This window comes from Saccoglossus kowalevskii, chromosome 14 (genome assembly GCF_978046115.1).
Source record: "Saccoglossus kowalevskii chromosome 14, keSacKowa6.1, whole genome shotgun sequence".
NCBI lineage: Eukaryota > Metazoa > Hemichordata > Enteropneusta > Harrimaniidae > Saccoglossus > Saccoglossus kowalevskii.
In genome coordinates this window covers 1,622,322-1,648,780 of record NC_140654.1, presented here as the reverse complement: position 1 = coordinate 1,648,780, position 26,459 = coordinate 1,622,322, and the positions used below count along the sequence as shown (strand labels likewise).

The 26,459-nt window shown below is 32.7% G+C and overlaps 1 protein-coding gene across 2 annotated transcripts in view; it reads left to right on the top strand.

The window, feature by feature from the left end:
- Positions 1-26,459, top strand: part of LOC100369742 (twitchin-like) — a 117,211-nt gene that overhangs the window by 14,510 nt on the left and 76,242 nt on the right. The window contains exons 4-21 of one of the 2 annotated variants that reach the window (XM_085507766.1): positions 115-425; positions 1,847-2,191; positions 3,182-3,200; positions 4,522-4,826; positions 5,401-5,712; positions 6,306-6,625; positions 7,760-7,836; positions 8,657-8,823; positions 9,154-9,444; positions 15,353-15,445; positions 17,628-17,642; positions 18,375-18,521; positions 18,675-18,775; positions 20,621-20,756; positions 21,739-21,784; positions 23,789-23,921; positions 24,249-24,522; positions 24,857-24,871. In XM_085507766.1, the coding sequence (XP_085363892.1) occupies positions 115-425; positions 1,847-2,191; positions 3,182-3,200; positions 4,522-4,826; positions 5,401-5,712; positions 6,306-6,625; positions 7,760-7,836; positions 8,657-8,823; positions 9,154-9,444; positions 15,353-15,445; positions 17,628-17,642; positions 18,375-18,521; positions 18,675-18,775; positions 20,621-20,756; positions 21,739-21,784; positions 23,789-23,921; positions 24,249-24,522; positions 24,857-24,871 (3,107 nt within the window). Of the gene's footprint in view, positions 1-114; positions 426-1,846; positions 2,192-3,181; positions 3,201-4,521; positions 4,827-5,400; positions 5,713-6,305; positions 6,626-7,759; positions 7,837-8,656; positions 8,824-9,153; positions 9,547-15,352; positions 15,446-17,627; positions 17,643-18,374; positions 18,522-18,674; positions 18,776-20,620; positions 20,757-21,738; positions 21,785-23,788; positions 23,922-24,248; positions 24,523-24,856; positions 24,872-26,459 lie in introns of both variants that reach the window. The other variant, XM_085507767.1, reaches the window with a different exon arrangement.

Sequence of the window (26,459 nt, the reverse complement as noted above, 5' to 3'; positions counted from 1 at the left end):
ACTTATTGAATTGACCAAAAAGGTCAGTTATTTATTTTGTGGAGCGGTTTTGGTTCAAAACAATTATTTCGAAATCCTTTACTTTACTGTGTGTGTTTATTGCAATCTCTATAGCGGCGACCAGGTGGAAGGCTCAGCCCCACGGTTTACAATGAAGCCACTAATGAAACAGTCAGACGACGGAAAGAAACTCACTATCCAATGCGAACTCGAGGCTGATCCTCGTCCGCAGATAACATGGACATGCAACGGTAAAGAACTGTTCGATGGCGGAAAGTTTAAAATACTCACTGATGCGGATGAGGAGTTCTATTTCTTAAGTTTAGAAATAACAGACGTGTCCGATGCGGATGGTGGCGATTACGTGGTGTTTGCGAAGAACGCACTCGGAGAGTCAACGTCCAAGATAAAATTAAATTTTGCAAGTAAGTTGCATGTTTTAGTACAGCCGTTTGCAATACAGGGGCACCTGAAAACCGACTCACGCTAACGTCTACCACACCAACAATTGTTTTACAATGTTCACAAAATATTCATGTATTAATTTGGAACTCTGAAAGTACACGACAAATACTTCGGTTCAGTGTCCACTTTGCACTCGGTGAGTTCAGCTCTGGGTCAAATAAATAGAATTAAAAGCACAAATGTATAATGAGTAATGTTATATATAGAAAAAGCTAGTCGATTAGACACATTGAGCATGACAATCCATATATTTTAGATGAAACCCACTGCCAGCATAGTGCTAGGACTGGAGTTAAGAATAAACTGTATTTGGACTTACTGGGCTGGACTAGAATACGTTGCATCAGAATAGAATAGAATAGAATAGAATAGAATAGAATAGAATAGAATAGAATAGAATAGAATAGAATAGAATAGTTATTATGTTAAACGTGTTATATGTAATTGCAAAATTACCTGTTGTATCGCAATCCAAGACAATTGAACAATTTTGATGACATAGGTGGCACCGAGAACAACTAAAACACACCGACACCGGTGACCTCAGATATAAGCAAACTGTGGCAATTCTTAATTTCATCTCGATTCAATTAGTTTAGAGAGCGCTATCCAGATCGTCAATTTTAAATTGTCTTGGAGCTCCCAATAACGATTTATTTTGCTTTTTTTTCACTAAAGACAGCGAGAAGTTAAATGCATGGTGTGTGGCTTACCATTTTATTTTCAATATGCATGTGAAGTCTTGGAGGCCGCAAGCTACCAGTGTGATAATCATGCTGTTTTATAACTGTGTGTGCCTTGGCATCCACGCGCAAATCAACGGACCGCGCCACCCCGCGACCTGTTTTACCAACGGATCGGGTCACGTGTTAACTCGCGATCACGTTGTGCCAACCAATTCACACTAAAAAAAAACCTCATGACAAATTTAACAATATGTATATTAATGGACTACAATCTCTATTTTTAATTTCTCTTTTTTCTTCTAATTAGAACTACGATCCTGCATGCTCGTCAATTTTAATGCGCAAACCGATATAGGTCCATTGTATGTTCTAGTTTTATCAGGTTCCATGAACAGTAGAAAGATGTTTCTCCCATGAAGGCAACCCATCCATCTTTATATAATTCTATCTATCAAAAGCTGTGAGGGGACCACTTTAAGTATCGATGAAACTTAAAAAGTACAATATTATTGCGGCGTAAATCAATTTCGAAAACTACATCTGAAATGATCATGGAATATGGGAGGGAGGGGGTCTGATTTCCCCACCAAGGTTGGCACAGCACATCCGTCATATTTTAACATGTGATTCGTTCCCGTGGTTAATGGGAGACCGCGTAGTAACTCGTTTCCATTGCTTTGTATCGTGGGTGCCAGGTCCTAACAAAAATGGTCATGATCCCTCTTTAAATTCAACCGGAGGAGCCGACGGTGCGCCCACTTTTACGTCGGAGCCACAAATGAAGCAGTCGAAAGACGGAAGAATTCTGACGTTTGAGTGCGAGATAAAATCAGAACTGGAACCCGACATTAAGTGGTACAAAGGAGCCAAAGAAATCAAAGATGGCGGACGATATTTGATAGACGTCGAGGCAGATGACGAGTTTTATTTTGCCGCGTTGGAAGTAGAAAATATAACACCGGACGACGCCGGGGAATATAAAGTTGTGGCAAAAAATAAAAAAGGACAATCAGAAAGGACAATTAATCTTAATTTTGATTGTAAGTTTTGTTTTGATAAATATATCGAAACATTCCACGTCAACCCAACTCCATCGCACACCTACAGTATATCTTCTTCTCCTATTATAAAGAGCACTTGTACCCATAATTCCTTATAGCCTCGTTCGCAAACGTAAATACCCTCTTCTGTAAATCCCAACCATCATTGCACCTTTTCTTTCATTCTTTCTATATTTCATAAAACTTTAAATGCAATAGTATCATATTTTCACCGCATCATATACATATTCTATATGTTCATCATTTCGTCTTCATCCATATTGTAATAGTACATTTTACAGTTGTTTTTTCCGAAAGTAAAAAAAAATACGTTTAAACAATTGGGAAAACTGAAATTGTAGAATGATTGCGATCACCTCACTTTCGCATTTTTTATTCACTTTTTTTTATTTTCTCCAAAATACAATCGCTAAATTAGTGGTCTGACAATAGATGAAAAATTATTAATATCGAAATCTGGCATTGAACTGGCCGACTTTTTTTCGGAATATTTCCGAATCAATTTGAAAGAGACCTCGTCACATGAGGGCGCTTTACCAGCAAACAAGATGGTGGAGTCCAACGACGACGGTAGTATTTATTTATCGGTCTCAGTCGTGTTTTCAGTAATTGCGCGAAAATGAAGAACCGGCACCACCGAGAGAAAAGAATGCGTCTGTCTGAGGTGGGACGATAATGTAGTTTTGTGATTTTTTAACAAATATTGAGCGTTTGACGCTTTATGTATGACAACTTGGTTGCTGTACGGTGCAGTGTTAACTCGTTTGTTGTTGATAAATAACATTGTGCTGTGTTTTGGAATTCGCTACTAAATGTGACGGAATAGACATTTCTTAACAATTGTTTATGTTTCTCTCACACGGATACTCAATCCACCGTTGCAGGAGGGGTGGGTGGGTTATGTGCTACGTAACTATATTTCTGACGTTGTTTTCTGTTGTTTCTTTTTCCAATTATTTTATTACTCAGCTGAACCCGAAAAGCCACAGTAAGTATACATTTACAAACTTTTCAGATGTTGTTTTTTGGTCCAAAACTATATGTTCCATTGCCTCTGGCTCCCAAGAACAGGACTTTTACATTCCCTTCCCGGGGGGGGGGGGATACATAGAACTTGCCTAATCGGGATAATTAGGTACAAGTATCGGTCTTATTTCTGGTCAAGATAGGTATAAATATCGGTAATATTTTTCCGATTTGGTATACCTATGTAAGTGACAGAGGTGTTTCTATGGTCAAAATACATATTTTAATAAATCAATATACAATGCAACTGTTGGCTTACATGTGCTTCTATTGGAGATGCTCTTCTAATAGAGCAAATACGGTAACTGTTTTATTTGGAATAAACAGTGATAACAGAATGGTACTTTGGTATAAACAAGGGTATAGATTTTGCCACTATCCAGGTATAAAAATGGTCACACTTTTGAGCACTCAGGGGTACCTCCCTACACAACTATGTATCTACTAGCCCCCTCCCCCCCCCCACATTCCCTTGTTACCCTTGCTACTTTGTAAACAAGAAAAGAATAAATCATTATGACGTCATGTAATGCCCATAATGATAATGAAGTGGTGAGGTATAAGGCTTACTATGTCTGTCATCATCTGATGTTGTTAATACTGCCAGGTAATTTTTCAAATCAACAGTGTAATTACATATAGTTGATAGGATCATTCGTGAACTTGGGTATAGATCTAAAGAGGACCTTAAGTATGGGTCACTCTGTGCATGCGTATTCCCATGATATTGTACTGAACTCATGGAGACAGCCAATTAGTGATGACACACAATTCTGTGTTGTCTACATATTGACAGAGCGATTCACCAGGCCATTCCTGAGTGCACTGGGAAGGGCATTTTGAATGGCTGGATTCCAGGCAAGTTACTAACCATAGTACAGTAACTGGATATGTTGTTTTCATTACACAGTAAAAATCATTTTTACCTCCAAAATCCTGGCTTGTAATTTTCCATCAAAATTCTGATAAAATAGATTGCTATACTATTTGGGAACTTTCATGTTAGATTATTCTATAAAGAACCTTGAGATTAATTTATTTATTCGGTTAAGAGAGATCAATACAGTATATGTAATATAAACTGAGAAACAAGAAGATTGATTATCTTTTCAGATAATTACTGATGACCTCATAGTTCTTGTATAATATTATTGGTAGTCTTTGTTTGAACAGAAATCCGAATCCTATCTTAATCCAGACAAAGTTTGTAGAATGACTCTAATACAGAAAATTATTTACAAAATGTGTGAATGAAAACTTATTATTTTTTTTCTGCATTTCAGGAAAAAAGGTAAAGCCCCTCAGTTTGCTAGCAAACCATTGATGAGACAGTCAAAAGATGGCCATCAGTTAGTTTTTGAAACTACTTTAACTGCCGATCCACAACCCCAAATCACGTGGTACTGTGATTCGAAAGTTATCAAAGATGGCGGTCGGTATCATATCATTACCAAGAAAGAATCGGCAGATCAGTATTATGTGTCATTAGAGATTACTGATGTTACTCCCGATGATCAAGCTACCTATAAAGCAGTAGCTGTCAATGATTTGGGTGAAAATAGCTCAACCATTAATCTGAATTTTAACAGTAAGTTGATAAATATTTTTCAACACACTTTTTAACACAACACCTACTGTTACCCTTTTTTAGTCTCCGTTTTAGGCGGACTATTAATTCTTATTTGAAGTTTCCGTCTGTGACGTCTCTAACATTTTCTCAGTAATTCTGCAGCAGATATCGATGAAACTGCGCCCCTGCTCCCTGCAATACATTGTTCCATAATTATCACACATCTTGTTATGTTTGCGATATAATACAATTAGTGCGTGACTACTACTTACAGTAAAATCAAGGGCAATCTGTAAAGCTGATTAATTGGCATTAAATAAAACAAAAATATAACACGAATGTTTTAAACATTCTAACATTGCCACATGTTGAAAACTGGAAATTGCATGGAAGCAATATATACCTCAATTCGTATATCATACAATATCATGTTGTCCCCCTGGTGGCAAGTTTAATCACTTGATCATATGCCCATTTCATTATTCTAATTCCTTCCACATCAATTGCACAGGCTGCACAATTTTTATTTTACTTGCCCACACATAATGGTGGTGCTGATGTTCTGTTCACAATGTTTGTTTCTGTTCTGTAGTTAAAAAAGAAGATGTGCAAGGCGCGCCCTCATTTCCGGAGAGACCCAGCATCCGACAAGAGGATGGTGGAAAAATCCTGATAATTGAACAAAGGATGTTAGCTGAGCCGAAACCAACAGTTGTTTGGAAACATAATGGATCAGTGCTAAGAGACAGTGGAAGATTTAGACTCAGTCTCCTTCCCCAGGGTAAGGTGTTCATTCTGCAACTAGTGGTCTCTGATTTCACACCCCCTGATGGAGGAATTTATACTATTCAGGCCAAGAATGAAAAAGGAGAAGCCAATTCTACGATAACAGTCAATGTAGATGGTAAGTTGATAGCTTTCTATTAAAGAGTGAAACTGCAGACATGGCAGTCTTATACAACATTTCTGTAGATATTGTAAAATAATTATCTTTCTTAAATAAATAATATCAGGAAAATTTATGTAGACAGGTTGTTGTAATTTTTATCTTTGCCATCTTCAATGCTAACTTTCCTAGTCTTTTGCAATAATTTGTGTATTTATTAAAATTTAGATGGTAATATATGCCTCTGTTGAAAGACAATGAGACATTTTTGTGACTTAAAAAAAATGGTTTAGAATGTCCAATCAGAGCAGGCTATTATTATTTTCTGAATATGCTTTAAATGAATATACTGTTAATGCAGCAAACACTGTGGTTTGTACATAATATAGTTTATTCGGTGTTTGTCAATAAAACAGAAAAATTAATGTTGTTTCTAATACATCGCCCTTCACCATACTAGCATTTACCAATGTCAGACATTGCATAGGTGAAATGTTGGGAATACATGTCAAGTACTGATACTGCAAACCATTCTATGAACATTACTTCCATTTTTATAATATTCTTAAGTTTGAAAAAGATTTATCCGGTAGTTAATGTATTTCTTGCAGTTCAACAAGCTGAGATACAACAAAGAGAGAAACCAGAAGAAGCTTTGCCGATTCAGATTGACTTTGGGGATATGGCTGATTTGACGATTACTAAAGATGGTGATATGAAAATTGACTTATCATCAAGTTTAATTGAACCTTCTAAAAATGGTGAAGTGAAAACACACAGGAAACAATCAGTGACAACTATTCAAATAGGGCCTGATGGTACAAAACAAGTTAAAAAAGAGACCGAAGAATCCATCTCTGTGTCATCTACAGCGGTAGAGGGAACTGAAAAAACAGAAAAACCAACTTTTCTGGAAAAATTGAAAAATTTGGTGAGATTTAGACTTGTTTTCTCCAACATAATGGACACATTGAAATCTAATAATATACACAATAGAATGTAGGTAGTATTTTACATGTATTGTAATCTAATAATGTACAATGAAGTCTAACAATAGATATAACAGAATCTAAAAACAGGCACAATGAAATGATATAGAACGGAATCTAATTAATAATAAACACAATATAATATAATAATAGACACAATGGAAGCAACCCCCCCCCCCCCCCGGTAATAATATACACAATGGAATGTAGGTAGTATTTTACATCTAAAAACAGACACAATGAAATGATATAGAACGGAATCTAATTAATAATAAACGCAATATAATATAATATTAGACACAATGGAAGCTAATAATATACACAATAGAATGTAGGTAGTATTTTACATGTATTGTAATCTAATAATATACAATGCATTTTAACAATAGATATAACAGAATCTAAAAAAAGACACAATGAAATGATATAGAACAGAATCTAATTAATAATAAACACAATATAATTTAATAATATACACAATGTAATCTAGTATTAGACAACAGAATTTAATATAATATAATAGACACAATTGAATGTGATAATATACACAATGTAATCTAGTATTAGACAACAGAATTTAATAGAATATAATAATAGACACAATATAATTTAATAATATACACAATGTAATCTAGTACTAGACAACCAAATTTAATAGAATATAATAATAGACAATGGAAGCTAATAATATACACAATGTAATCTAGTATTAGACAACAGAATTTAATATAATATAATAGACACAATGGAATGTGATAATATACACAATGTAATCTAGTATTAGACAACAGAATTTAATAGAATATAATAGACACAATGGAATTCATTTAAAATTGCACTCTGAGATGATCATACTATTGATCATGTATAGCAATTGCAGCAGCCAAGATTTCAGCACTAACACAGATGCACAACTACATGTATAGCAAAGAAATTTAGTCCATCCAATATTGTACATATAGTTGTTTTAAAACTTGAATAAGCCTAAAAGTATCACAGAATGCATCTTTTAACTCTTTCTCTTAAAAGAAAAAAGTAAAAACAAAACAATGAACTGTGTTTCTATTATTTTGCAGACTGTCAAAGATGGAGGTGAAGTTCTTTTCCGTGTCCGGATATCTGGAACACCACAACCAACAGTGACATGGTTGAGGTATTAGAAAGTTATTAATTACCTTCATAACCTGAAAAAACAAACCTAACATTAACTTACTGTGCCTTGCATGTATCAATATAAATATGAAAAAATTGCCATGACTTTAGATATAAGAACTCAAATTTTAAAACATATCTTGTCACCAGAATAAAGTAAAACAGATCTGAAAAGCTTTTTGATATTTGTGGTTGCACATGATTTTCCAGCCAAAGTCAAATTGATGTTGAGTCTCAAAGATTAAATAATATTTAAAAATAAATAATCAAAACTTTTTCAAAAAGTTTACAAATAAAACACAAATTTTCACAGAGTGACCATTGAATTAGCCACTGGAACTTTAAATAATCAGGTTGAGGATGCTATCCCATGTATTGACATTAGGAGAAGTCATCCAGATGGTGGATAGAATGTGATTGCATTCTCATGGTTGTGCATCTTCAAAATTATTATAATCAAATATCATTTTTTGGAAAAATTATACATCTATTTTTATTCGTACATTTTAAGATAAAAAGAAATTTTGTTCATGATATAAAAGTTTGCATGTGATGGACAAGATGTTAGAGTAACCAGAATTAAATTAAAATAACAATTTCTATAATTTTGCAGTATATCAGGCCTGTTTTACAAAAAACATAAGTTGTGATTGCGAAATCATGCAATAAATATTAGCTTTCCTGAAATCAAACATGATAGTCACTCTTTTATTATGAGCATGTTTGATGAAATTAAGTTTTAATTATGCTTGTAAATTATCTTTTGTTTTGTTTTCTAAGAAGGAAGAAATACAAATAATTTATTAATTCTATTTTGGCAGAGCTGGTAAACCCCTCAAATCATCAATTGATTTCATAATGAAACAGGTAAATGATGTCTATACATTGAATATTGTGGAAGTATTTCCTGAAGACAGTGGTACATATTCATGTAAAGCTGTCAATTCTGCAGGAGAAGTTATATCTAAAGCTGAACTTGAAGTAATAGGTAAGATATACAGACAGCATGATGTGCTACAGTGCTGTTTATTTGGTATGTGTATCTGTTACTGTTATGAAATTTGATAAGCTAATATCAGAAAAAACATATGCTTCAATTTGAAATTTGGTATACAGCATGTTTTAATATTCATTTTTAGACTTAAAAGATTATAGGACAAATCTATGCATATCAAGGTAGCAACAGGAAAAAAACAGGTTAAAAATTGATCTATGCTGCAGACATTCTCTAGAAGTTTATAATCAATTTTTAACTAGTTTCACCCCTGTTCCTACTTTAAGTGAGTGGTTCAAATAAAAATATTTTTGTTCATGGCAGAACCACCACCGGAACCCAAGAAGAAGAAGCCAATAGAAGAAGAGCCCAAGCTTGGTAAGAAGGAAACTCCTGCCCAGGAATCTGCACCACCACCAAAAGAAGAACCTAAACAGAAGAAACCAATAGAAGAAGAGCCCATGTTAGCTAAAGAGGTCACTCCTGCCCAGGAATCTGCACCACCACCAAAAGAAGAACCTAAACAGAAGAAACCAATAGAAGAAGAGCCCATGTTAGCTAAAGAGGTCACTCCTGCACAGGAATCTGCACCACCAGCAGAAGCCAAACCAAAAGGTGAAGAGAATGAGGAAAAGAAAGAGGAACCCAAATTAAAACGGGAACCACCTAAAGCTAAACCAAAGCTAGAAAGAAGAGATTCCTTAGCAGTTAGAATGGGTAAGGAGAACACGTACCAAGGTTAACATCATAAGAGGGCAGTCTTTAAATCAAGTGGGCAGAATTTCATTCTTGTTCTGTTTCAAAATTCTAAAACTACAGATTGTCTTTGAGAATGTTGAATGGTGATTTGTTTTCAAATGGCTTCATGTCTGAATGGTGATATCTTTTTCTATGTCTGACCTTAAACAAATTTGTGATATCTTAGACAAAAGTAAATGCCATGTATTTTCTTTGCTGATGATAGATACATTTTGTGATTGGCTGGTATATTTTAATTATCACAGATTGTGTTAGTTTCCACAGGTCACATCATACATTTATTATATTTGTTTACAAGTTGGGAACCCTGGCATCTTACATCACGACTTGGTCTATACTCTTGGAGATACCATTGTTAAACTATAGAATCGCGGTCATGTTTATGTTATATGTATACACATATTTGTATTCTTCGTTGCTGCTATTGGTGTTTGCTGCTATTCACTAAAATATCGTACAGCTTAATCGATCAAATGTATGGATACACTTTGAAGTAATAGATGTTGGCTTTCATCATCCATAACCAGATGTGATGGATGGATACAGAATCTGCGGATTTAATTGTCATCTGTCTAAATTCTCTGTTTGTCTGCTACAATGTATCTGTGTTAAATTGTTTTTCTCATGCTATTTGTTATCTTTACTTCTTCAACAAACACTACTGATTGGAAGCCCGGATGGACGTGAATATACATAGTTCTCCTTGCCTATTCTTATTTGAATGCAGTGCATGGAACTGATTTACATGATGTTGCTTGGCAATAGGGCATTAGCTAGTTGATAACATAGTACAAATTTAACACTTATTTTACTAATACTACTGGTACTGTTTTCCTTCTATTAATTTATTGGACCATACCAAAATATTAATATTTAGAGGCAGCTGAATTGTTAGAAGATAAATTATGTTTACACTATTTGTGTACATGGATTTAAATATTGATAATTTGTAACACAATTACATATAAATAGACATAGAGGTATTTGTCATATTAATGAGATGAAACATCGTGTTTGATTGACAGCATCTGATGTTGTCAATTCTTGTCTGGAAATTGCTTTAGCAAAAGTCGGTTGGTCTGTCTAGTAGAAGGATTACATATCTTACTAAATAAATGTCTAAAACTGATGCACTATCTAGAGTGTTAGAAAAATAGTATAGTATTGTTACAGTAGTATTTTACAAGCTGCAATAACTTGGTTGACCAAAAATGTTATTTTCTCCAGAATTTAATTAAAAATAAAAACCATCAGAATGTGCTAATAACAATTTAAAATGAAAAAAAAACATGTGAGCTTTGAACAGACAAAAACACTACATGTGTGTATTTCATTCACTATTCACATAATTTTTGGCATGAACCTTGATATACTGTGAGAATGATGCTGATCATTGAAAATGACAATTCTATTTGAGTCTGAATTCTGAAGTTTTGGTTTTTTGGTCAACCCACTAGTATTTTCAGAAGTTGGAATCCAAAGTATATTCGTTGTACCAATAGTTGATTTATATATTTAATTTACATAATATACACTACAAATGACATTTCCACCGTTGATTGAAACCTATTCCTAATTTACATACATGTAGATATTTCTACTTATGATTGAAACCTATTCCTAATTTACATACATGAAGATATTTCTACTGATGGTTGGAACCTATTCCTAATTTACATACATGTAGAATTTTCTACTTATGGTTGAAACCTATTCCTAATTTACATACATGTAGATATTTCTACTTATGGTTGAAACCTATTTCTAATTTACATACATGTAGATATTTCTACTTATGATTGAAACCTATTCCTAATTTACATACATGTAGATATTTCTACTTATGGTTGAAACCTATTTCTAATTTACATACATGTAGATATTTCTACTTATGATTGAAACCTATTCCTAATTTACATACATGAAGATATTTCTACTGATGGTTGGAACCTATTCCTAATTTACATACATGTAGAATTTTCTACTTATGGTTGAAACCTATTCCTAATTTACATACATGTAGATATTTCTACTTATGGTTGAAACCTATTTCTAATTTACATACATGTAGATATTTCTACTTATGATTGAAACCTATTCCTAATTTACATACATGTAGATATTTCTACTTATGATTGAAACCTATTCCTAATTTACATACATGTAGATATTTCTACTTATGGTTGAAACCTATTTCTAATTTACATACATGTAGATATTTCTACTGATGGTTGGAACCTATTCCTAATTTACATACATGTAGATAAATCTACTGATGGTTGAAACTTATTCCTAATTTACATACATGAAGATATTTCTACTGATGGTTGGAACCTTTTCCTAATTTACATACATGTAGATATTTCTACTTATGGTTGAAACCTATTTCCAATTTACATACATGTAGATATTTCTACTTATGGTTGAAACCTATTTCTAATTTACATACATGTAGACATTTCTACTTATGATTGAAACCTATTCCTAATTTACATACATGAAGATATTTCTACTGATGGTTGGAACCTTTTCCTAATTTACATACATGTAGATATTTCTACTGATTGTTGAAACCTATTCCTAATTTACATACATGTAGATATTTCTACTTACGGTTGAAACCTATTTCCAATTTACATACATGTAGATATTTCTACTTATGGTTGAAACCTATTTCTAATTTACATACATGTAGACATTTCTACTTATGGTTGAAACTTATTCCTAATTTACATACATGAAGATATTTCTACTGATGGTTGGAACCTTTTCCTAATTTACATACATGTAGATATTTCTACTTATGGTTGAAACTTATTCCTAATTTACATACATGAAGATATTTCTACTGATTGTTGAAACCTATTTCTAATTTACATACATGTAGATATTTCTACTTATGGTTGAAACCTATTTCTAATTTACATACATGTAGACATTTCTACTTATGATTGAAACTTATTCCTAATTTACAAACATGTAAATATTTCTACTGATTGTTGAAACCTATTCCTAATTTACATACATGTAGATATTTCTACTGATGGTTGGAACCTATTCCTAATTTACATACATGAAGATATTTCTACTGATGGTTGGAACCTATTCCTAATTTACATACATGTAGATATTTCTACTGATGGTTGAAACCTATTTCCAATTTACATACATGTAGACATTTCTACTTATGATTGAAACCTATTTCCAATTTACATACATGTAGATATTTCTACTGATTGTTGAAACCTATTTCCAATTTACATACTAGTAGATATTTCTACTTATGGTTGAAACCTATTCCTAATTTACATACATGTAGATATTTCTACTTATGATTGAAACCTATTTCCAATTTACATACATGTAGATATTTCTACTGATTGTTGAAACCTATTTCCAATTTACATACATGAAGATATTTCTACTTATGATTGAAACCTATTTCCAATTTACATACATGTAGACATTTCTACTTATGATTGAAACCTATTTCCAATTTACATACATGTAGATATTTCTACTGATTGTTGAAACCTATTTCCAATTTACATACTAGTAGATATTTCTACTTATGGTTGAAACTTATTCCTAATTTACATACATGAAGATATTTCTACTTATGATTGAAACCTATTCCTAATTTACATACTAGTAGATATTTCTACTTATGGTTGAAACCTATTTCCAATTTACATACATGTAGACATTTCTACTTATGGTTGAAACCTATTCCTAATTTACATACTAGTAGATATTTCTACTTATGGTTGAAACCTATTTCCAATTTACATACATGTAGACATTTCTACTTATGATTGAAACCTATTTCCAATTTACATACATGTAGATATTTCTACTGATTGTTGAAACTTATTCCCAATTTACATACATGTAGATATTTCTACTTATGGTTGAAACCTATTCCTAATTTACATACATGTAGACATTTCTACTTATGATTGAAACCTATTTCCAATTTACATACATGTAGATATTTCTATAGATGGGTGAAACCTATTCCTAATTTACATACATGAAGATATTTCTACTTATGATTGAAACCTATTCCTAATTTACATACTAGTAGATATTTCTACTTATGGTTGAAACCTATTTCCAATTTACATACATGTAGACATTTCTACTTATGGTTGAAACCTATTCCTAATTTACATACTAGTAGATATTTCTACTTATGGTTGAAACCTATTTCCAATTTACATACATGTAGACATTTCTACTTATGATTGAAACCTATTTCCAATTTACATACATGTAGATATTTCTACTGATTGTTGAAACTTATTCCCAATTTACATACATGTAGATATTTCTACTTATGGTTGAAACCTATTCCTAATTTACATACATGTAGACATTTCTACTTATGATTGAAACCTATTTCCAATTTACATACATGTAGATATTTCTACTGATTGTTGAAACCTATTCCTAATTTACATACATGTAGATATTTCTACTGATTGTTGAAACCTATTCCTAATTTACAAACATGTAGATATTTCTACTGATTGTTGAAACTTATTTCCAATTTACATACATGTAGATATTTCTACTGATTGTTGAAACCTATTTCTAATTTACATACATGTAGATATTTCTACTGATTGTTGAAACCTATTCCTAATTTACATACATGTAGATATTTCTACTGATTGTTGAAACCTATTCCTAATTTACAAACATGTAGATATTTCTACTGATTGTTGAAACTTATTTCCAATTTACATACATGTAGATATTTCTACTGATTGTTGAAACCTATTCCTAATTTACATACATGTAGATATTTCTACTTATGATTGAAACCTATTTCTAATTTACATACATGTAGATATTTCTACTTATGATTGAAACCTATTCCTAATTTACATACATGTAGATATTTCTACTTATGATTGAAACCTATTTCTAATTTACATACATGTAGATATTTCTACTGATTGTTGAAACCTATTCCTAATTTACAAACATGTAGATATTTCTACTTATGGTTGAAACCTATTCCTAATTTACATACATGTAGATATTTCTACTTATGGTTGAAACTTATTCCTAATTTACAAACATGTAGATATTTCTACTGATGGTTGGAACCTTTTCCTAATTTACAAACATGTAGATATTTCTATAGATGGGTGAAACCTATTCCTAATTTACAAACATGTAGATATTTCTACTTATGGTTGAAACCTATTCCTAATTTACAAACATGTAGACATTTCTACTAATTATATATTTCCAACTTCTGATGTAACATAAAACTAAAATACTTTTACTTATTTTAACACTGATTTAGTGATATGTTCCAGTTGCAACCCCAATCAAACATTTCGATTTTGATTTCTATTCATATTCGCAAAATACATTACAGCTCAAATAATATTTGCTTTACAAAAGAAACATAAATAAGATTTTTATAACAAATTTGTCCATATCAAAGAGGAAGGAAAAAGTCTGACTAAATGTTTCCTTGTTATGTCTGAATGTCTTTTGAACTCTTTCGACAATAACAAATACATTTGTCTGTTTTTTCTCAAATTGAACCTGCATATATTTTGATCAAGATCTGTATTAATGGGAGATTATGTACAATTAATCCAAAATTAACAAATTTGGCTATGTAGCTGTACATAAAAAATAAAAGCATGACAGTTAAGGTTGAGCTGGAAATCACTAAAAGTGGTAAATCTGCTTGCTATCTGCTAAACCTAAATAAGCATTTTCACTGTTACATCTGAAGGAGTTCCTAAAACCTTGGAAGAAAAAAAAGCAGAAGCTGCGGCTAAGATCCAAGCTGGATTCCGCGGCTTCAAGTTCAGGAAAAAAAAGAAAGGTGAATATTTGCAGAGGACTCATCACAGGACTATTCCCAAGAGGAATCTTTTTTTGCACCATATGCACCAGTGTCCTTGAGAACGTATCCCTTCACTTCACACACCTTGAAACCCCGTCTCATGCCCCTCCACAATGTCATGAGATCCCTTGGAACATGTTGCTGACGTGATATGCCAAACACACACCCAGAGCATGTGATACCTCCCCAGTTGGAATTATGTTCCTGCACCCCTCATATTCCTGATCTGGACACCTCTTCCCCGGCAGAACTGAGCACTTTTATTCCCAGTTCTGAATATTGCACTCTGGTTTCTTGAAATCTCTGCTTGCATCCAAGCTTGGGATTGATCAGACCCATCTTTTTTTCTTTGTACTGCTTGTCTATCACTTTCTTGTATGTATTTGTCTTGGTTGTGAATTGGTTGCACATATTAGTATTGCACTTTATGTAGTTTGCACACTGTAAGCTTTTGGTGACACTGTATTGTCTACCCTACCACACACATTAACTGTATAGTCGAATAATTCTTTTTATTTAAGGTATATTTTATTTGGTGTAATATGTATTACCATTATGAGATTTTATGATATTTTAATGCTATGATAGTCTAGGCACAGCTGTAGACTTGTCATAATAGATTGAAAGGCACACATCAGTTCACAATCATGTTAGTTTTAGCCTATATGGCAGTAGATGGGTTTGTAGTGGCCAGAAGAGGACAAACTTAGTGAGGCATGATGTTGTCATGACAAAGTTTATAGGCATTTCCCCCTTGATCTTGTTCTGCTGTTCTATAATGATGAAAGGTGCAAAACAGAGATAGAGTGGCTGACATAGTGTCTCAGAACAAGACATGTAGATTTTGCTGTATGTCTATAAATAATTGTTTAATGTTGCTTTTGTACAGCTTTCAGTATTAGTCAAGTCTGCAGCTATGCTATTTTATGAAACTAGTGAGTTGTACACACAACAGTATATGGCAAAGAACCCTTTCTTGTACCTCTCTTTCTTAACATTCCATCAAGCCCAGCATTTCATGCTTTCATTCATTTAATCATTCATTCATCTATTCATTTATTCATTTATTCATTCCACTTGAATATCCACATATTCAACCAGGTAAGTACTCACATGCTTTTTGATTTAATCCTTTGTTCGTTCCCTATAAAGTTTGTTAAAGTTTTTGTACTACGCATGTGCACCAAAATAAATAATGTTATTCCCAGTATATGCACAGTGTGATCACTGCCTCCATAAACATATACACAATCATGCACTCACTTACATATGTAAGTGCATCCACTTATCTTAAAACATGCACAGATGCAATATGGATAAAAAAGTGTGTTTACTTCCACCAAGAAGGTAAATGTTTATGCTAGCATAATAGGTTGTTTATTTTTCTGTTTGTCAGCAGGATAACTTAAATAGTTATGGGAAAATTTCATCACTTTGTCAGAAAGGACCAATTAATGAGGTTGTTGACTAAAACATGTAAAATTTCTTGAAAGGAATTAATGTGGTTACATCACAAGGACAATAAAATACAAGAAAACTAATTTAAATACAAAACAAACACAATTCAAAGGACAATAGCTACTGCAATCTAAAATGATTAACATAACAATATGGCAAGAATGACAATGTCTAAAATACAATATATACAATGTTGAAGTTTATGTCAATATGATAAAGATATTTTGTTATAAAAAAGACTTTCTACAGTAGGATACAGATATTTGTAAAATTATGTACATTGCTGTTGTGCCAGAGTTACACTCTGAGAGTGCCTTCTAGTTGGAAACAGTACTGGATTATAAAACACTATTATGCATGTACATAGATGTTACTGAAATAGTCGGTTCACATGAGTATTGTCAACATTCTGTATCAAATAATAATAAGCAATGTTAAAACTTGCACATTCAATCTCACCCAAATCAGCACACATATTGATTTATTTCTTGACATTGATATTGCACATTTGATAAATATTCCATTCATTCATTCATTCATTCATTCATTCATTCATTCATTCATTCATTCATATCATTCTGCTGTTCTTTAATTTATTCATTTCAATCAATCAATCAATCATTCATCATTTTGTCTTTGAATTTATCTTCTTTTGTTTTTCATATATCATTAATTTTCATCACTACATAATACTCATCATCAGGTCTAACAGGAGCAGGTAAGTTCATTTTATTTATTTATTTATTTATTTATTTATTTTATCATGCACTTACAAACCAAACCTTCTATGCACATGCATGTATTCATCCACCAATTAATTTCCTGGAATGATGTTACTATTTTACAAATAGAGTAGATTAGTTTATTTATTTATTTATTTGACAATGTTTATTTTGCCATGACAAAAGAAAAAAGCTTATTTGTCTGAATACAACATTAGCTGTATGTATAATTAATCTCAGATTCTGGTCTGATTGAAACCACTGAATATTTGACTGATACCGTATTTGCAACGTAAGCTGTAGCTATGGTAAAAATTATGTAATATTTTTATGATTCAGCATACAAGAAAAAAGCAATTTGTTTATTTATGTGCTTGATTACAAGATAATAATATTTTAGTTCATAGTAGGATCTAGGATTGTTCAAATCAGGTGATCCACTGAAGGATATTTCTTTAGTGCCATAGTTGTATTAGGAATGCCAGAGATGATTCACATACATCCAGATGTGTCATCTTATTTGTAACAAGCAATGCTGTATTTTACAGAGAGAAAATTTATAGAGCAATGGATACGTAAATGGTGTGTGGGTTTATGAATGTGCAGTATTATTACTTGTACCTTGTGAAATAAAATCCATCCAATGTTGGTATTCAGACAAATATCTTAATCTTATTACACAACCATTGTCTTTAGTTCTAATTGGAGTTCTCATTCCCATTTTCAAGGTTTTCTGTCTAAAGAAGAGGAAGATGCGCAAGTGGTGGGTTTTTCATCCCGAAGGATGAAAATACCTCCACCCATAAAACCCAAAGATACTATACCAGGGGCACCATATTTTATTGAGTCACCACTAAAGGTTGTAGCAAAAGAAGGTAAAATTTACTAAACTTAGTTACTACCATGGGTATGAAAATTGTTTCTCTTTCTTAGACTTAAAAAGTGTATATTTAATGCTACGATTAAATAAGAATTGAATAATTCATAGACTATTGTATTAGAAAACTGACTTTAATTTTCACTTTCAGGTGATAATGTGAAGTTTGAGGCCGTGGTTGAAGGTGATCCCGAACCAAAAGTGAGCTGGTATAGAGGAGCAAGACTTTTAAGCGACGGCGGTCGATTTATGGTATGTGGTTCTTTCACAATCATTTAAATCACCAACGATGCAACATTTTTCATAGTATTTATCAAAATGAGATAGACGACTGTAATATATCAGTGCAGTTCACTTTCAGTCATTTGTTACTTTGTATATATGTTTCCTGGGTGGACATCTCTTAAATTTGTTCATTTTGCAATGTTTTCCTATGTTTTGAGAAGGAACAAAAGTTGACAGAGTAGAAAATGGCAAGTCTGGGAAAGGATATTTAATGTGCAGGCACTAATCCTTAAATTAATGCTATCAATACAGGAACATTAATATTTTTACCTTGTCCGTACCATCAAAGATGGAAGGGAAAGGTATATTCAGGGAAAAATTTCTGTCCGGCGTTGTTGTTGTCGTTAATAATTGTTATTGTGTGCACAATAACTTTACTAATTCTATTCCAAACTTCATCAAACTTGGTCACCTTATTCATCAGTATAGAGTCTTCCCTGAGTATGAACAACAGAAGTATGAAAAAATCATACAAAAATTGAGAAAATCTGATAAAATATTTTGACTGTTTCTACTTGACTGATCACTGGTTATACACATTCAAAGGTCACTGATCTCAGTGGAAATATGCATTGTTGTATGTGTTCAATGAAGCAAATCATTTATCTTGTAATAATATTCTTGGTAATGTACAGTATCTCCCAAATCCTGTGGGAATACTAGACTGGGTTTCAAAACCAACTCATGGAGAGAGTTTTTGCACAGTCTGATACACATTTGCAAACCTACCAATAAAATCTTTACAGAAAACAAGATGTCAGAAAATCAATATAAGCACTCCTATGAACTGGGTGCCAAACTTTGATCAAGATCTGAAGCTAATAGAAAATTTGTTTAGTTCAAAGTTATCAAATCAAAAACAATACATAAAAAATACATAAAAAGCAAAACGTTGCATCCACATTTTGAAAAGTAAATTGTACTAAAAAATATTATGTATTTGACAAACAGATCATTCGACAAATGAAAATTTACAGGAATTTGTTTCAGCTATTAGAACAGAATGATAGAGCTTTTATAATACCCCGGTACTAATTTAAAAACGCACTTCAAAAACAAAGATTGCAGTGTTTAGATATGTAGAACTCAGTAGGCAAAGTACTGTTGACTTCTCCCTCCACTGGACACCAACTAACTATTTAAGTTGATTTGCATACAAAACAGAGCTTGCAACATGATACCTATTCATGGAGGGCGTTTTTTTTTACTTTTCATACAGTAGTCACACAATGAATATAATAAGGCAGTTCATATTTGTCTCAGTGAATCATTAATTTTTGACAGACACCTGTACAAAATACTTGGACAAAAGCCAGCTAAGATTTTCTGGTATCTTGCATGTTGTATGAATCTATTCACGGCTAAATGCAGCACTTTTTTTCTGAGATGAGGCATTTGTTTTTATACTAAAATATCTGAATTACTTTGAATAAAGTTGGAAATTATGGCCCTTAAAATAATTAAACAAATTAGGCACCAATGATTCCCCTCTGTTGTTTCAACCCCAAAACTTGTTTGTATTCAAAATTAATTATGACAATTCATATTCATATTGAAACAAACTATGATAAAGGGAATAATATTATATAACAAAGGGCAAGGTCCCAAAGTTCAACTATGTTTTTTTTTTCAAATTTTGTTTTTGTGCCAGATGCCAGTCCTGGACATTTTTCATGTGCAAATAGCAGATGTGTGTTTTGACACAGTGCATTTTTGCCACAGAAGCCATATTCATGTTTGGAACTACAAATGCAAATTTAATGCCCTATCCTGGTGTCAACCAGACATTAACATTTGTTGTTGTAATTTCAGATATTTCACAATGAAGTGGCTTCTGTCCATACTATGCAGATGAAGAAAATTTTGCCCAAAGATACTGGAAAATACTCTTGTAAAATAGAAAATGAGAAAGGAAGTGATAGCAGTGCTTTCTCTCTATTAGTTGAAGGTATCTTGTTTAGACTTGTTTTATTTTTTTAGCTCCTTTGTCGACTTCGTCGAGCGGAGCCTATCATATGAGTGATTGTCCGTCGTCGCCTGCCGTCGTCCGTCATCCGTGTCAATGTTTTACTTTTTCGACTTCTTCTTGAAAACTGTAAGCCTGAATGCTTTGATACTTGGTGTATATGTACCCTGTGTAGACCTCTCTCAGATTTGTTTATTTCATGATCATATCTTCAATTCTTTAATTTTGGTTATATTTTTGTCATTTTTGGTAAAAAGTGACATTTTCAACTTCTTGTTAAAAACCAATTGTCCAATTGCTTTGATATTACATATATAGGTACTGCATGTGAACCTCCCTCATATTTGTTCATTTCGTGGTGATATCTTTAATTCTCTAATTTTAGTGAATATTTTTGTAATTATTGGTAAATAGTGATATTTTCGACTTCTTGTTGAAAACCGCAAGTTCAATTGCTTTTATAATACATATATAGGTACTACATGTGGACCTCTTTCAGATTTGTTAATTTTGTTGTGAAATCTTCAATTATTTAATTTTGATGATTATTTTTGTCATTTTTGGTGAAAAGTGATATTTTTGACTTCTTGTTGAAAACCGCAAGTCCGATTGCTTTTATATTACATATGTACGTACTACGTGTGGACTTCTTTCAGATTTGTTCCGTTGCTTTTTATATATATATTGTTCATTTTCTAATGATATCTTCAGTTCTTTAATTATAATGTGCATTGCTAACAGCGGAGCTATCTCAGCTGAGAGGCTGCTTGTTTAGCTTCATAGTCATATAGACTAGATTGTAGATTTGAGGATGTTAGTGGAGGTAAACTTCATGGTAGACTGATCGCTTCTGATTGTCATTTTCTATAATTATTGTTTTAACATAAATTTAGTGATGCAACTAATAGAAAAATTACTGTAAACAAAATTGGATTATATCATTCATATTTCATTCATATTTCAGCACTTGCAAAAGATGAAGTGGATTGGAGGTCAATGTTAAAACATAAGTATGTCCATGATAATATTCTCTGATTATAAATACGACAATACTTATTATCATGTTTTTAATGTAGTGTCCTTATTGCTGTTGTCATCATCCTAAATGTTTTACTATATATGTCACATTCCTTTGTTATACAATAATAATAATAATAATAATAATAATAATAATAATAATAATAATAATAATCTCTATTACCACCGTTAAGAAAATTTGATATTTCTATTTTGGTTTACACGTTACATGTAATAAAGTTTTTTGTTTTTTTATCACAATACAACTAAATATGTTAAAATAATAAAATGTCTAATACATATGCTATCGACCTTTAAATTAAAATTAAAAATGTAGATAATAACAAAGATTAAATCTGCAAGAGATTTTCTTTTTTCCAATGCTGTTTTATTTGTGTTGTTCATAATGTATATGAACCTTTGTGTACTGCTGACTGAATCAAATTTCTCTATATGAGAAAACAAGGAGTACAGATGTCTCCATTCAGCTGCATATAGTGGACATTTTGTGATAAAATGAATTTCATCTTCAATTACTGTACAATTGTGACATTTTCTGTCATCTGTTTTTGTTTTTGGTCTTGTGTGTCTGCCTGTTTCTATGTGTAATTTGTGGCAGCTTAAACAAAATTTGCTTAGTGTGCCTATTGCCTGTCTGTCACTAATGTGGTTTATGTAGGTTTATATAATTATAGGTGTTGTCAAGATAAGTAATATTTTAATGAATCAAAAGACAATAAATGTAAATTTTGTTTTATGTGCACTTCTAATGAAACAAATACAGTTTTCCAACCATTTCTCATTACATGTTTGTACCTACATTGTACCCTGGCCACCATGCTACCATGAGTGAATCATAACATACATATGTACCTACATTGTACCCTGGCCACCATGCTACCATGAGTGAATCATAACATACATATGTACATATGTAAAGTAATGCTGTATAGGGGGAGATGGAAGATATGATTTGATTCAAAAATATTGCACATTCAGAGAATTCCAGCGTCAAATGCATGTGATGTTCCTGAATTGGCCCATCAAATCAACACTAATACGAGGGACGTTCAATAAATAATGCCCCTGACCCATTTCCCATAGCAGGAGATTAATGAAACTTGGCACAATTATTAGTCTTTCTCTACATAGGAACCCAGAGTTATGCATTTCTCCCATCGTTTGATGCATCTCTGGACACCGTTTTTGTAGAGCACCCCAGGTTGGTTCTCCAACCATGTCGTAACTTCAGAAATCAAGGCTGCATCATCTGGGAAATGCTTTCCTTTCAAAAACAACTCCATGGCTGGGAAGAGATAAAAGTCAGAGGGTGCAAGGTCAGGAGAGTAAGGGGGATGGGAAAGGGTTTCATTAGCCAGACGTCCGTGCTTCTGATCTGGCGAGTTGTGGACCCGAGCATTGTCCTGCAGGAGGATACCTTTGCTGATCTTGCCCCACCTCTTGATTTTGATAGCTTCTCTTAATTTCATCAAAAGTGAAGCATACGTAATAGGCTTCTGTAATTGTGGTACCCTTTGCCAGGAAATCTGTCATCACTACTCCGTCCTGGTCCCAGAAAACTGAACATGATCTTGCCAGCGGAGGGCTGCACCCTTGCCTTCTTTGAAGGTGGTGAGTCTAAGTGCTTCCACTGCATTGACTGGGCTTTGGTCTTTGGTCCTTTCAAATACAAGAAACGGATCACTGCGTGACACTCAACTTGCTCCATTTCACACCTCCATTTCACACCTGACTCAAACACCTGTAAATCAGAAACCACAATTAGTTCAGAGCTGTTTTTGCAACATAACCCATAGAGATGAAAATCATTACACAATGGCATGCAAAATTTCATCTAGATCAGACAACTGGAAGTGGGCCAGGGGCATTACTTATTGAACGTCCCTCAAATGTGGTATAAAAGTGTACCTGTTTGCTGTATACTGTGTCTGCATTAATTGATTTGAATATTTTGACACAAACTTGAATTTTTTCAGAGAATATTCACGAAGACAGTCTAAGGATGAAGATCCAGACTGGGGAAAACTTAAACACAGAGGCAGCAGAGGCAGTATAGATGAAGAAGGAGGGCAAATTAAACTGAAGAAAGTGGAAAGGAAGCAGAAATCAGTAATAATCATATAGTTATATCTGTGTACTGTACTGTAAACACCTTAAAAGACAGGGGTCGTTGTGCTGTGGGTCCCATAGGGATGTTCACAACAATTGTAAAGTATATTGATTTTTACATGCGTAACGACCACCACCCTTTAATTATTCACTTGGTTTAAATTTTGTGAAATCCGCTTAATTACATGAGCATGTAAAATTTCACTGACAAATCAGGAATTTTAAAACCAGCTCAAAATGGTGAATTTAAAATAATTCAAAAACCCCAATAGAGCGTTATAAATGATTTTCGAGTGCAACTTTAAAATATTACTTTGAATTTCACAGTACGCAGAAGTAACAGCACCATTGAAAAAGACCAAAGTCAATGCAAGCTTGGGTCGTGCACGTCTACCTTGTGGAGTAAGGTATTTGAACTGTGAGCCCAGATGGTTCAAAGATGGCAAACAGTTGGAAAATGGGGATAAGTATAAGTTAATGAAACGTAAAGAAGACGTGGAACTGATCATTCTGGATATAAAACCTGAAGACTCTGGTGAATACAGCGTTGAGTTTGGAGACCCAGCGATTGCTGGCTCTACAGCAGAGTTAACAATTGAGCGTAAGTCTGATATTATCTTCTGCATCAGATGGATGAGATTTTCCTAAACTTCGAAAACATCTTGAAAACAATATACATAGATTATTTATATGTTGAGTGTTTTCACTATTTGTTTATATTTCCACATGTAGATACCATTATATGTGCTACGCAGTGCTGTGCATGTTTAGATTTCATGCAAACAAACAATGTATTTTACATTAATGTTGTATTTGTTGCATGGGACCCATATCAAACCTGACAACATATGATGTCTGTCATGTATTAACATAAATCATCATGTCCAAACACTGTCTTCCTAACATCTTCCAATGTGTATCTTTTGTATCTCCAGCTCAAGCTCCTTCAGGTAATGGTAGGAGAGAAAAAAGGGCATTTATTAATCTATTTATTTATTTATTATATATTATCATATGCATGCTTTTGTCAAAGACAGACACTACTAAGACATTCTTACCGCCACAAATTATACTCCCAGATAGTCCATATCTGGTTTTTACTTCATATACAAATTATATTCCATATCCAGATAGTCCATATCTGGTTTTTACTTCATATACAAATTATACTCCATATCCAGATAGTCCATATCTGGTTTTTACTTCATATACAAATTATACTCTGTATCTGGGTTTTTTACATATCCCAAATTATACTCCATATCCAGATAGTCCATATCTGGTTTTTACTTCATATACAAATTATACTCCATATCCAGATAGTCCATATCTGGTTTTTACTTCATATACAAATTATACTCTGTATCTGGGTTTTTTACATATCCCAAATTATACTCCATATCCAGATAGTCCATATCTGGTTTTCACTTCATATTCAAATTATACTCCATATCCAGATAGTCCATATCTGGTTTTTATTCCATATCCAAATTATACTCCATATCTGGTTTTTATTTCATATCCAAAATTATACTCCATATCCAGATAGTCCATACCTGGTTTTTATTCCATATCCAAATTATACTCCATATCTGGTTTTTATTTCATATCCAAATTATACTCCATATCCAGATAGTCCATATCTGGTTTTTACTTCATATCCCAAATTATACTCCATATCCAGATAGTCCATATCTGGTTTTCACTTCATATCCAAAATTATACTTCATATCCAGATAGTCCATATCTGGTTTTTACTTCATATACAAATTATATTCCATATCCAGATAGTCCATATCTGGTTTTTACTTCATATCCAAATTATAATTCTATATCCAGATACTCCATATCTGGTTTTTAGTCCATATCAAAATTATACTCTGTATCTGGGTTTTTTACATATCCCAAATTATACTCCATATCCAGATAGTCCATATCTGGTTTTTATTCCATATCCAAATTATACTCCATATCCAGATAGTCCATACCTGGTTTTTACTTCATATCCAAATTATAATTCTATATCCAGATACTCCATATCTGGTTTTTAGTCCATATCAAAATTATACTATATATTCAGGTACTCTGGTTTAGATTTGGTTTTTAATAGGACTGTGGCATATGGTGCCATGGATAAATAAAATGTTCACACAGCAAATGTAATCTTTTCGTTTAAACATTCACCACTCCACGAATGAAAGTTTGCAAGTGCAATAAAAATGGAACAAATATTAAAAATAAGTCAGTGTGATTTTTGCGTACAAAAATTAAAATAAACTTATACCCTAGTCCCTTAAACAAAGAGATTGTGTTTGCTGTGTACATAGTCTAAAACCATGTAGTGACCACATCAGATCTTTGAAAAACATGTTTAAGGTTTTCATTTCCTCTTTTTTTACCATGTGTTAGTAGTGTGCTATCTTGAGTTTTCTATGTTGATACTATATTGCCTTAAAGATGTTCAGACCAAATTGAATATTTAATTTTAAATTTCATTATTATTTTGATATTGTGAAAAATAGTAATTTTCATTTTATC